This window comes from Blennius ocellaris (genome assembly GCF_963422515.1).
Source record: "Blennius ocellaris genome assembly, chromosome: 15".
Taxonomy (NCBI): domain Eukaryota; kingdom Metazoa; phylum Chordata; class Actinopteri; order Blenniiformes; family Blenniidae; genus Blennius; species Blennius ocellaris.
The window spans coordinates 20,711,078-20,725,142 of NC_137664.1; the positions used below are offsets into that span (position 1 = coordinate 20,711,078).

General features: G+C 41.4%; 1 protein-coding gene across 1 annotated transcript in view; it reads left to right on the forward strand.

Moving 5' to 3' along the window:
* The window catches only part of whrna (whirlin a), a gene marked incomplete at both ends in the record, with an annotated part of 220,151 nt that extends 206,746 nt beyond the window's left edge, over positions 1-13,405 (forward strand). Inside the window, 2 exons of the mRNA XM_080509813.1 lie at positions 1,787-1,909; positions 13,223-13,405. Of these exons, the coding sequence (XP_080365939.1) occupies positions 1,787-1,909; positions 13,223-13,405 (306 nt within the window). The remainder of the gene's footprint in view (positions 1-1,786; positions 1,910-13,222) is intronic.
* Positions 13,406-14,065: the final 660 nt, after the last annotated feature.

Genomic DNA, 14,065 nt, shown 5'->3' on the forward strand with positions numbered 1-14,065 from the left:
AGGAATATTTAACCGTAGCAACTGTGTGTCCTCACAAGTATGGGAATACAAACGTGACCGAGTTCATTTACTAACGTTGACGAATCAATGTGCTCTTCTGCTAACCCTGTCTCCAGAGTGTATTTTTAATCCTAACTGTGATCTCTTCTCTCCTCTCTGTTCACTGTCACAGATTGTTTCCTTTCTTTCACTCATGCGCTTGTTTCTCACTCATGTCATTCATTCCGTCACTCGCTCCTCCATTTATTTAATCATTCACTCACGGCACTGCAGAAAACCCTGAACGGCTCTCCGGCTCTTTTTGATGGGTGGATCAAATAAAAGCGAGGAGTTGCCAGATTGCTTATGAGGAGAGAGCAGTTAGATTTAGTGTTTATTTTTTTTCAATGCGGGAGAGTTTGAAGGTTGAATAGTGTGTGCCATAAAAAAAAAAAAAAAAGTTTTTTTTACTACCAAGGAGCATCTACCGTCTGCTTGTCCCCGAGCGCTAATCAGGAGGTTGCAGGAAAGAGCAAAGTTATGTGCACATAAACATCCAAACTCAGCGTAGTCTATTTATCTTAATGTCAGACGAAATGTGTGAATGAATGTTCCCAGATGTATTGAAGAAAATGTTGAGGGAGAACATCTTTTCAGGGGTGTATTTGTTGTTCGTCAATGACCGCCACCAGCAATCTTTTAAAAACGTTCACATGTCAGTCACGACTCAAAACTGCGGTGTGGAGATGAAAGGCTGACGCACCGTAGTAAATAAAGATGAACAATTTAAGTTTGTTAAAGCTTCACCAATAAATAATTTCTGGGGAAAAAAAACATCCCGTTCAGACATATTTTAAAAACCGATATGAAACTCTCAGCTTTGACTAATGATTTGTGTCTGGTTCAGCTTGAACATATATCCTCTTCCTTAAAAAGATCTACTTTTAAACAGAAAATGTCTTTTCTCAGAGTACTTTAATTTATGTTTTTTAATTTTTTTTTCTCTCCAGCATACTTATACATAAATATTGGGCCATGAATGATTTCCAAAGCTATAGATATAAATTTAAAGTTTGCAAGTGTGCAAAATGAATTTCAAACACTTTTGATTGGATTTGGTTTCAACAGCAACATTTAAACCTCCAACATCGCACAACAGTCGCTTACAATGAAAAGATATCCTGTTATGTCCTGATACGAGGCACTCTGCCTCTTAGCTTTCCTCATATTACTGCCACAGCAGTGAGCTGAATGGAGGAGAGAAACACGCGTTGACACCACTTCTAATGAGCTGGGCTGTTGCTCTGTTGCTGATGGATGTTTGTTAATATGCCGACGAGTCCACGACACCATCAGGATGCCTGTAATTGGCATTTCGTTCAGAGTCTGGGCCTGAAAACTCACAAACGTGGTTCAGAATAATTTACAGAGGATGAAAACCCATCTTTGGTTTATATGACTTGACAAGCATAAAGATGACTGAATAATGGAAGTGGAATGGAAATTTGAAATTAGTTATTTCTTTGTCCTCTAACTTGTGAGGCTATTAAGTTGATTGCTCTTTCATAAATACATCAACAAGACTGAATATGTTAATGCAGCCATGGCGTGTTTGAACATGTGAATTGATGGAAGAGATTCTTGAGTACTTGTACTCCGTGAAAATCAGCAAAGGCAGAAGAACATATGCGTGCATTAAGGAGCAAAGATGGTGACTCACACACAAAAGACAGGCTGTGTGACGGTTTTCATAAATAATGCTCCATTTCCGTCGCTGACTTTTGCTTGTGTTTCTCTGTGAATGTAGCCGGGGCTGTTGGAGCCCACGTCCACACTGGTGAGAGTGGCGAAGAGCGCCAGCACCCTCGGTATCGCCATTGAAGGCGGAGCCAACACCCGCCAGCCTCTGCCGAGGATCGTCACTATACAGGTGAGACAAGACAAAGGGGACACAGACATTAGATGGAACAGCATTTACTTCTGATCTATAGTAGTCTAAAAATCTATATTTATAAAAGAAAAAATACTAAGTAGAACTTGCTAATACCACCAAGACCCCATTTACACGACTTCTTAGGTGAAAATGCATTGTTTTTCCGTTGTTGTTTTTGGTTGTTTTTATAATGAAACCACATGCAGATAAAAAGAAATAGGCTATAAATATAAGCAATGGCAAGTACACGGACATTCGTATGGATGAACGAACAAGTTGGATTGTTATTACAGTGACTGTCAACTATAAAACCACCAAGTCCCAGGAGAACATGGACTTGGAGTCATGACACTCTTCAGGAAACATTGTTCTTCTTGTCCATCTACTGAGCATGTGCAGAAGAGCTATTTCCTACAGCCATGATGGCCGTCATGGCCATGCACAGGAGCAGTTTTTTCTGCAGTCTACACACAGACGGAGCTTAATCATTTTCAACAAGTTACGTTTTCCCCATTTCCATTGAGATGGAGCATTTTTTTCAACAGTTCCATCTTGGGAAATGTTTTCAAAAAGTTGTGTCTTCAGTGGCACCGACAACTTGTTGTCATGTAAGCAGCCCAAGATTAATCCAAACCAAATAAAAAATCTGAGCATTCTTTGATAAAATAGCCATCACAGCGATCTGCAGTGCAGACAGACCTGCGCTTCAAATCCAAACCAGTCTGCTTTGTTCTCCTGTGAGGAAGCCAGAGCTCAGTGAAGGTCAGGCTCCTTTTGACATCAAACAAAAAGCTCCTGTAAAGTCCAACAGAAAACCGCAGGGTAAGATTATTCCTGTAGTATCGTTCGGACACCAGGTAACTCACAAGAACCTCATTACAAGAACCTTAAAGGCAAACTTTGTGAAAAAAATGAAATGAAATTTCACTACGTGTCAAACTGATGCAGACAGTGTACCACAGCTACAGCTCTGCATAAGTTTACAGCGACCATAGAGGATAGTTATTACTGCAAAGGCACCTGACTCATCGTGTGCCTCCTCCCTGCAAGAAAACCCACCACCGTCTATACTGTACTCCTGTTTCTGAATACAGTTTATTTACCCTCCGTGTGTTTGCTGCGTACTGACGCCCTGCTTGAACAACATTTTGAAGTGCAGACTTGGCACACTGCAACAAAGGGTAGCCAAATATAAGTTATACACACTACATTTGAGAAGAAAATTACTTATTAAAATTACTTTGAAGAAAATTACCTAATGAAATTAAATGTCCATGCAGCAGCTAAATTATATTTGAAATGATGATTTTTTTTATTAATTTTTTTATCTAGATTCAAGATTATTATGTAAAATCAAGGAATAAGCTAAATAACTTTTAAAATAAGCAGAATTGTCTATCAAGTCTAAAAATGTGATTTTAAGTCTTGGCAAATCCCAATGCGGGTATGAAAGTTCCCTTCAGCCACTTGTCGAAGTTCTCTGTTGGTGTTTGTTTCAGTCGCCCACATTAATAAGCGTACTCAGAGAAAGAAAGGTGCAGCGCTGACCAGACACAGACTCATAAAATCAATCTGCATCCAGAGCTGACCACCGGGACCAAGGAGCAGATGTGACCACATACTGACTCTCAGGTCCAGATACCTCAGCTTGGCCACTATCCAACCGGAGATGATTAAGGATGGAAATTGAATAGAAATTCTCGGGGCACCGCCTTGGCGAACGACCAGTTTACTGCAAGGAAATGCCATAAACACTTTGGAGAAGTGACGGGACTGCTGAAAACTGAATCTTTTCGATCCCCACAGAGAAATGAGGCGGTTTTAATGAAGGAACGCTTTCAGGAAACTGGATCTAAGCACGCCATTATGTGCACAGACCTTCTGTTGAAGTATGCGTTTGCGCTGTGGGCATCTAATTTCCCCGACGCTCGCTCTGGATTTGGATTTACCCAAGGCTTGATTTAATTACTATTCTATATAGGTGGTCTGACTCGTGTAGGAAGAGACTTTCCCTTCCACAGACACAGCATCATGAAAACAGCAAATGAATGAATTGTGATTCTGATGCTGTCGCCCGTTTCCCTTGAATCAATACTTCATGTCTGCCTGACTCAGTGTCCCGACCAACATTCAGTCACATCAATCTTCTGCCAATATCTTCCTCCTGTCCTATCTTCCTGCTGGATTTGCAGCTTCCCCACTCCCATCCAGCAGTCCGACCTGAAGTGCTTTAAAGCTTCTTATGCAGTCACGCTGCAGCTGAACTCACGCTGAGATCATTGCTAATTTCGCCATCATCAAGACTCTGAAAGGAGAATTGCAAAATAAAGGCTGAAGCAGCGAGTTGTGTGACGAAGTTTGACAGGTAAAGGTTCAGATATATGAACTGTAAGTGGATTGAAAAGGCTAAATAGACTTTTTGCCATCTACCTAAGACATATTTTCAATCCGCTGCCACATTTTGGAAGCCTTGCGAGAAATGACAGGAACATCATGTCTGATGAACGCTATTACTGCGAAAGGGTGTGCATATATTTGCCCGCCATGGCAATTTGCAAGCCAACAAAAGCCTGCATCAGCTCGGGGCTTTGTGCCACACTAATCATTTTCTAAACATAAGGAAGCAGGGAGTTACAATTTTAAGATCAGAGCAGTGGCTGGCGACAGGCTACAGTACAAGGCTTCATTCTGAGCCACGTCTCAGCCTCTCCACTCCACAGAGGTGGTGATTGAAGTAAAAAAAAAAAGAAAAAAAAGAAAAGGAGGCTGATTGCAAGGCGAGGGATAAAAGGGTCGGGAATCAGGACATTGAAAATCAAACAGCAGACTGGGGGAAATGATAACTCATGTAAGTGAAAGGATGAAAAAGATGCGAGAGCAGCGTTAATAAGGATTGAGTCAAGATGTTGTGGGTGGATGTGGTCATTTGAGGGATGTCTAGATGAAAGGTCACTATTGGTAAATGGATGTTTTATCATTGTTTTGTGATTTTTTTAAATTGGAGGATACAAATGTCCTACCTGTGGTGAGAAACTGGGATGTGGCAAAGATTTTACGTCTGGTGGAAAAACTGTCTGAATGTGTTCTTTTCAAAAACTAATCTGATCATGGCGGCAGTTCTGATGAAGGTTAACATGCACGAAGACATGGACAAATTAGTTATTTTCATTTTCACTGCCTCTCAACATTTCAAAAGAGTATATTTGATGTTTGTTATTCCACTTTTTCATAATATTAGCTCAATATGCAACCTGTAGAAAACAAAGTAAATACTCTGTAGCAAATGCGTATAAATGTGATGGGAAGATATCTGCACCTTCTGAGATTTATTTCCTCTTAATCTTAGTTCATCTACATATAACAACCAGCTTGTTTGTCTCTTTTCTTCTCTCACTGCTGAAGGCATCCATGTTGCTTGTTTGTTATCGACACAGTAAAGTCATAAACTAGAAGATTGCTATTGATAGGAACCATTTCCAGTTCCCATCATTATTACTAATTTCTTAGTGTCAGGGTTCGTGAACTCAGTTGCACAGCAGACAAGAAGCTCAGTTCAAAAGTGTTAATTATAAAAACCCCAGCAGAAGCAAAGTCAGGCAGGCAGAAGGCCGAAAAACACAAAGACAATACGAGGGGGGAAATGGCGGGTACGAATGGTGTGAAAATACAGACAAACTGGCAACCAGAGCTACAAGAGCGAGTAACTAAATACACACACTGATGACAATAACAAACAGTTGTGACCAGGAGGAGGAAGCAGGAGAGCACAGGAGCGGCGCTAAGGGGAACACAGGAGAGGAGGAGAGGAAACTCTCAGGAAGGGAGGAGTGAGTGAGAGCAGGACACTTAGTAAACTGTTCCTTTGATCATTGGTTATTCTGCAATAGATAATACTTCTTGGTTGCATTCATTCAGGTCCGCTACTCAACAACGTTTCAAGCGAAAACGATGCGTTTTTGTTTCAGAAAGTTTTGCTGCGTCAGATATATAAATTAGAAGCAGTTTTCCATTGTAGGGTTTTTTCATTCTTTTCATGGTAACTTCACTTCCAGGTCTTGTATGGCGTTATGACCACAGGCTGAGATCTGCATGAGGCTGTGTTGCTCCCTATGAGGTGCTCCATTAAGATTTTCTCACCCACAGGACTTCTTAGTCATGAAGCGACACTTTTGGTTCATCAGCAACTAAAAAACAAACTACATTCTACTGTAAATGAAAGCTGGATTTTTTTTAACCATAAAATGAGTCTTTTAATGGCTTCATGTGAATATGAACTTTAATCAGCGTGTGTTTACGTAGGTTTCCATTATAAACGGCTGTAGAGCTGCGTTCTATCATTCTACACCTCCATTCCTCCTGATGTTGAAGCTTTTGATTCAGACAATCCAAAAATAAAGGAGCAGAAATTCAAATTCATTAATTTTTGTTTTGTATGAATCGTAAATATACAGAAATTAAGTGAGTTTAGCATGTAGTGAAGACGACAAACTCTTCGTATTCAGGAAAACAGAGTGTTCACAATTAAAGAAGCATGGATCAAGTTGCTTCGTTCATCATGGATTCAAGGGTTGTGAGCTAATCAGTGCGAAAGCTGCTTGTCATGCCGAATGTATTCATCGCTGAAGAGTGAGTTGTTTATCTCAATTAAAATGAAAGTGTGGTGTATATAAATGGTTCCACATTGTCGTTGAGCTGCAAAGTTGTACTTCAGACATTGTTGCAAAATATTGACATCAGTCATGTGAAACAGATTTGTTGGGATGGTTTTTAGAGGTTGTGGAGTTTATAATCAGGGAGGTTGGTTCATTGGTCTAAAGAAGGTATCCAGAGACAAGTTTGAGACAAAAGCAATAACATTATCTGGACTAACCTTTTTACATTGAATTGTTTTCGTTGGTATGATGATGGTTATCCTGTTTGCTCCTCAGAATTCAGTGGAAAAACTGCACATTGATTATCTTATTGCCGCGGTGTGTTCTGGGATTTATCAAACTTTCTCCTTAAAGTTTTTGTGTAGAAACCAGAGGAGGGTTAGTGGCAAGTGGAGGATGTGACTGAATTTGACAGATTGTTATTTCCAGAGGAATGTGTGAAGGATCTGCAGTAGTCAGTAACAACAAGAAGTGGTCCCTGACAGGAACTGTGAACTTGTGACCAAGTCTTTCCTTTTTCATCTTTATTTTACCAGAAAGCTCCGCTGAGACTCGAATCTCTTCGACAGGCCAGAAGACATCATACATAGACAACATAGTGAAGGAAAAAACTATATGATACCTCGATCAGCATGTCCCTCGCAATACTTTTCAATTCTTTATATTTATTAACATCCTTTACTTGGGATCAAATCACAAAGGAAAAACCATGACTAAGATCCAGAGCTTCAAAACATCCTATTTCTCTCCAACCGGGTGAAAAAAAACATCAAAATGATATTGGTGACCATGTGAAGCTATTGTGTCCCAAACTACTGAAAAGGCAGCACGTTTTGATGGAAAGCTTTACAACCCACAGCTCACAGCGGGCTGCTGCGTATGTTTCTTTGGAGCCAAACCGTCCATTGTGACGAGGGTGCAGGAGCCTCCGGCAGTGTGCATGCGAGCTTCAGACTGGGACCACAGAGCAGTGAGTGGAAGTGGTCAGATGCGTCACCTTTTCCGTGAAGAGCTCACCACGGGAAACCATTTCACACAGTGTCTGCTGTCAGCAAGGCTTTGCAATGGTTTGTAAGCATCAGAAAAAGGAAGGGGCGTGTTGACTTGACCTCCAACGACCATCCAATCCAAGCCTCCACTGGGAGGTACCGGACCAACAAGGCAGACGTGTGGTAGTCCAGGGTTTTTACAGCTGCTTCACAGCCCGATACCACAGGACGTGTTCACGGGTCCAGTGAAGTCTACGCCTCACTGAAATTGGCCGTTGTGCCGGTGCTGGGAACAAATACATCCCACCCAGTATTAGTCGGTCAGCATTAGGGCGCTGCTTGTCGTAGGTCAGCGGTTCTCAAGGTTTTCAGTGAACCCCTGAGAAAATATCCACCATTTAAGGCTGAACCTCGGCCAAAAATAAGTATATAAGTAACAAGTCCACAACAACTATAGTTATGGACTTATTACTTATGTACTTATATCTATTTTGAATTTCATACATTCCCTCTTTGTTGCTTGTTTAGTCCTTTTTGGTACTGACTCGTACTCCTTCACGAGCACAAAAAGCACATCATACGTGTATTTTAAGAAACACAGTGGTACACAAGGACAAACAAGAGGCCCGGGGCCCAAAACTATCCTGCAAGAGGCTCCAAACTGGCCAAGCCAACAAGCAAATTGTAAGAATTTCAAACGAAACGTAGATTTTTAAATATAGATTTCTTCAGAGTAACAACACATCACAGCTCACAGCACCGAGACCCGAGCTGCGATATCAGTGACATTGCCATGAAAGCTAGCAAACTAGCGTTGGCCTCAAGCTGTCAGGGTGAGTTTATAAAATCACACATGATGCAACAGTTATTGAGAAGTATTTGGGGACATTTCACTGTATTTTTGCACTGGAATTTTTCATTAAAATTGGCTTTATCCTGAGAATGCAGTAAATTATTTGGTATTGACATTTTCGTCACTTATAGTCTACACCACAACAAAGATTGTTGTTCAATAATGACATTATTCACATCTGGAAATTTGAATCTGCCCATTTTGCACCTGACAATGAAGGAAGTTGTCCTGCTGACCAACATTCGAAGAATCGTTGTTGTGTTTGTAGAACTAATGTGAGCTCAGAATCATCTGCACAAAGAGGAAAAAAGGAACTCTCCTTAACATTAAAACACTGAATGGGTTTGACCCCCCCCCCCCCCCCCCCCCCCCCCCCACCCCACCACCACCCAGTCCTCCTCCACCTCTAGGACGCTTCATTGAGAGGGTAATGGAAATAAAAATCTGCCTTTTTTCTGTGGATCATAACCGAGGAAATGGGTGCTTTGTCACCATAGCAATGGTTTTTTGGGACAAAAAAGACATTCGTCAGCTGCAGAGCAGCCACCTGAAACAAGGTTAAAACTCATTTCATTTCACCCACATTAACACAGCTAAGGACAATATAAACTACTCATGCAAGTCATTTTTCTAATCAGCTTATATTCAGTGGCAGGGAACTTATTTGTGAGTGTCCATGTCTTTGTTACGGGATTGTTTTGGCTGCTGAAGTTCAACCTGCATTGATTAAGCGTGCGACGAAGCCACAAACAATGTGACACTGACGCTACATCCCTGAACAATATCACGGTGCAACTCCGCTGTTATTTACAGACATTAATAACGTGGCAGCCTTCAGGTCACCTGATGCAGAAGACTCAGGTTTCAAGGTGGAAAGAAACACAACCAAAAAAAGACTGTGAAAAGTTTGCCCAGTCATCTTGGGAGTACTAACTCAACGTTATGAGGCCCTTGAGCAATGTACACAATCTTATAGTTCAGGCCAAACATCAGGATGGGTTTTTTTTCTTGATTTTCACTGTGCGACAGATGAAATCAACACAGGTCATGTGCAATAGACAATATTGCACCTCAGCAGCGTTTTAAGTGCACGCAGTGGAGTCGTGATACAGCAGACCCCCCCCCCCCGGCCCCCCGGCCCCCCGGCCCAGCCTCCACTCTCCTCTCAGATCTGCTGGGACGAGCTGGAGATGAGAATTCGACTGTCGTTAACGGAGCCCATCATCCCTCCAGAAGAGTCGGATCTGTATCTCCACACTGTGTGTTGTACACGTTGTGCTCGTAGCCACAGCAAAGTATTAAATATAACAGTATTGCACTTGTTTGAAGGCGCCGCCGTGTTTAGGCATCTCATTCACACATAATGAGATTAACTGACAGTCACAAGGAAATTCAGTTCAGATCACTCTAATTTGTGATTTAAACTGCAGGGTAGTGCAGTATGTCGCTGTTGACTATTAGTGATAAAAAAATATTTTTTTTTTTTTTAAGGTGGATCATGTAAAACCAGTTTATGTTTTGTTTGTTTTTTCCAGTAGCAGAAATGCTAAAAATGATGGCGTTAGCATTTGAGGCCAGTAGTGGGCGCTGTGCACACAAAGCTGAAATCTGTTCATTTTGTCATCTTTACTTTATGCTATTGTTTCTTATTAACTGACAATTTAGTAATAAAGGGAGGTTCCTCAGAGGGTCATCTGACGAATAAAGACCGACACGTTACTAAATTGTCATTCTAAAAGCACAGTCATGGTTCAATGGATCGCCCATTGTAGAGATTCACGTTCTGCCCTGTGGGCAATTCAATTCTCATAAATTACATACAGAGACATGTAGAGAACATTTCAGTTTTGATTCTCCCCATTAAAAAAAAAAAAAAAACATGAAAAACCATGGTTCTTGCATTGACTCAGAATCTGTGCGATTGGCATGACTTATATAAATCACTTGATATGAACTCAAAATGAAAGTAATATCCAGGGAAAGTGTGCCGCGCCGTCCTCACCCCGGTGGAGAACATGGAGTCTGGAGGAGATTTCCACTTCACGCTGAAAAGCAGGGCGGAAACGGAGCCTGCCGCCTCTCTGGAAGTGTAGATTTGACTTGTCTTGTAGGAGGGGAAACAATCGTGTTAGAGTGAGGTGAAGTGAGTCACCCAGAACAGTGATATTTGAAGCTGCCACATATAGAAACCAGGAAGCTTCGTTCAGAAGTTCACAGTGACGGACCAAGTGCAGAAGTGCAGGGAGCTTCTATAGATACTTTCTTTTGGGAGTCTCCTGATTCCACAGCCGGGAGATGATGTTTTGGAAGCAAAGTCAGAGGTCATTCAGAGTACACAACCTTGTTTTGTTTTTAAGGCCCATACTAAAAAGTCATTTGCTTATTGTATAAATAATCCCAGTATGTTTGTGAACATTTTACAACTGGTGTCTTTTTAAAAGAAGCAACATGTAAAGACGAAATCATTTCATGTGATGACACCTCAATGAATGTTTACAGGTGAAAACGCATAATTATAGTGAATTAGAAATGTTTCCAATTACATAACAACATTTCGGAAACGATGTAGTCGTACGCAGTTGTTTCATGTTGCGCCACTGTGTTTGTTATTTGTCTCTGTCATGAAGTCACACATGCAGAACGATACGCCATAAACATTACCGACGGCATTCGTATGGACGGAGGACCAAGTTTGATTGTTATTCCGCGTGAATCTCAACTATAAAACCACCAAGCCCCCAGGAGAATACGTACTGGGGGACATGACACTCTGAAGACAGTCATTGTTGTTGTTGTCTATCGACTGAGCATGTGCAGAACAATTGTTTACCCCAGCCGTGGTGCGCATGTACAGTCGCAGCGTTTTTCCAAAAATTGTGTTTGCATCGGCTCTGAGCACCGTTGCGTAAACGGACACCCAAAATGTAACATTTTGCAATTTCACTTGAAAATGTTGTAAATGTGGCCTGAGTTAAGCAATGCTCCCAAAATGAGGTGATGAGTGAAGACTTCCTCTCTCCCTTTAAAATAAAGCGAGGTCGGTGTATCTCTAGCTTCTCGTGTCTCTTGGGGGTGTCGGCAGCTGCTGTCCACTTGGAGGAGTTGGTAGTGATTCAACAATCAGACAGTTTATCTTGGTTGTAGACTCACTTGTTAGTCTTATTGCGAAGTCAGTTCATTACAAAGAGATGATCTGACCTCACTAAAAAGTCTTTTTGACCTTTGTGCTGGAAAAGTTCTGAGGACTGAGAAAAGCTTTTGCATATAAATTTGCTGCTAATGTGATTCTCTGTGACGGGGCTGCTGGTATCCACCTGCAGCCTGGTGATTTACTTGTTATATTTACGGCGTGATGTTTAAATTTCAGCTCGGGCACTGAGAGGAATTAATTCACTTGGGTGTAATGCATCAAAAGTAAGCGGAGCTCTTTTTGGGCGTCTGAGACAGGAAGTAGACTTGTGTTTGGCAGACTTACCTTGGGGATGTGTTCCACTTCTTTGAGTTAATGATTGTTTTTTTTTTGTTTTGGTTTTTTTTTTGCCTCTCAGATTGTTGCACTTGAGATTACATTTGACTTACAGGCAGATGGCTCATATCCAGTGATAAATACACACCAAAACTCAAAATTCTCACCGGGCTGTTTGAAGACACTCGCTGCTATTTTGATGGCATTTCTAGACTCATCATGTCCTGCTGCCACGAAAAATATTGTGAGGGCCGCAAAGCAAAATCAATTTTTGACCATTTTCATGATGCCGTGACTATGTTCCCAAACAAAGATTATCTCTGAAAGTCTTATTTACTTTCCATTCTGTTACATGCTCTGGTGTTGTTGAAAAGACTTTTCATTTGACTTTGAATTGCATGCACTTTATTTAAAGAGCTCGTGTGAAATTTGATTCCTGAACCTTAAACCTTGAATGAATTTTTTGGGGGGAGTGTGGTTTGTTACGAGTGTTCCCAGTGAGATGCTTTGAATTGTGAGCATCAGTTTGATGGGTGCCACATGTTCAGTGGGTGCACATTTCTGAGCTGGGATCATTAGTGTAAACAAATCCCTCCAATTGCTGTGAAACACCACGAGTTCTGCTCCGTTAGAGAGCAATCTCCATTCACCAAAGTGTCATTTAAAAGAAAACAGGAAAAAAATAAATAATTAAAATCCATCTGTCACAAAACAGTGAAATAAAAGAATGTCATTTGTAAATAAGCAGTTTAGTGAAGGCATCATTTTTTAACTACTCTTTCAACACAGCGAAATGGAAAATAGAACGGTGTGACTGAATATTTTGGTGTGTGTTTGTGAATGAATGTGTATGTGGGAATGAATGCAAAACTTTTTCCTTTTCAGACATGTTCAACTAGAAGTGCATGTGTACAAGTATGTAGGTGTGTGTACTTGGATATCAATAATACATTTTATGTATGTATATTTATGGTATTTTTATTTTAATTCTAGATCCATTTAATTGTATGTATTATTATCAAGGGGTTTATATATACTGATGCGTGTGCGTGTGTGTGTGCGTGTGCGTGTGCGTGTGCGTGTGTGTGTGTGTGTGTGTGTGTGTGTGTGTGTGTGTCCTCGCTACTGTATTACTTACAATAATATAATTTGTCCCATCTCCTCATTTATTTGCTGATTATTTTGTATTTGTGCGTTATTACTGTTTTGACAGTTTTAATGACAGACCGACAGACAGAGAGACAGACAGACAGACAGACATACCGACCGACAGAGAGACAGACAGACAGACAGACAGTCAATATGTTTAAAGTTGACGAAGGATTCCACTTCTTGATTTGTGTTCCCCAGAGGGGCGGATCAGCTCACAACTGCGGCCAGCTGAAGGTGGGCCAGGTGATCCTGGAGGTGAACGGGGTCTCGCTGAGGGGCCGGGAGCACCGGGAGGCGGCACGCATCATCGCCGAGGCCTTCAAGACCAAAGACAGAGACCACGTGGACTTCCTGGTGACTGACTTCAATGTGGCGCTATAGCCGAGCAGGAGAGGAGGGAGCGGGACGGCGACGGCAGCCCCGACAGGAAGGGATGAGTCGTTCCAGCGTCAGGATTAAAATGGCACAACTCTGACACGGACCTCAACGAACCACCGACCTGATCTCTGAGCCCTTCTTCTTTCTCATGAACTCTCGCCAGAACACTAGGATTTACAAAGCATTTCCTCCATTCTGGACTTTCTCCGGGATTTTCCTCAACCTGTTACCTCCCCACTGTGAGACCTGACGCCCTGCAGTGGGAAATAGCTAAACCTTTATGTTTGTTCTCTCAGTGTTAACACTTGTTGAAAACCCACTAGAACCTCCCACAGTTCTCCAACAACCCATGCTTATTTTATTTTACTTGTTTGTTTGTTTTCTTCTGACAGAGAGAAAACTGCACACACCGGGACTGACTTACTTCACAAGTTTGGATTTGTACGTGTAAAAATGGACAAATGTAGATACAGATGCATATATACTGTACACAGAAAAATACTCCTATATTAATTAAAAATCTGTAACTTCTGTTGCATCATCAGCATATAATATATATTCAAAACACAATGGTTACCGACGCTTTGTGGGTTTCTGCAGAGTTTCACGGTACAGATGTTGTCTTCGCTGACAGATGATAAAAACACGTCTGTCAACATAAAT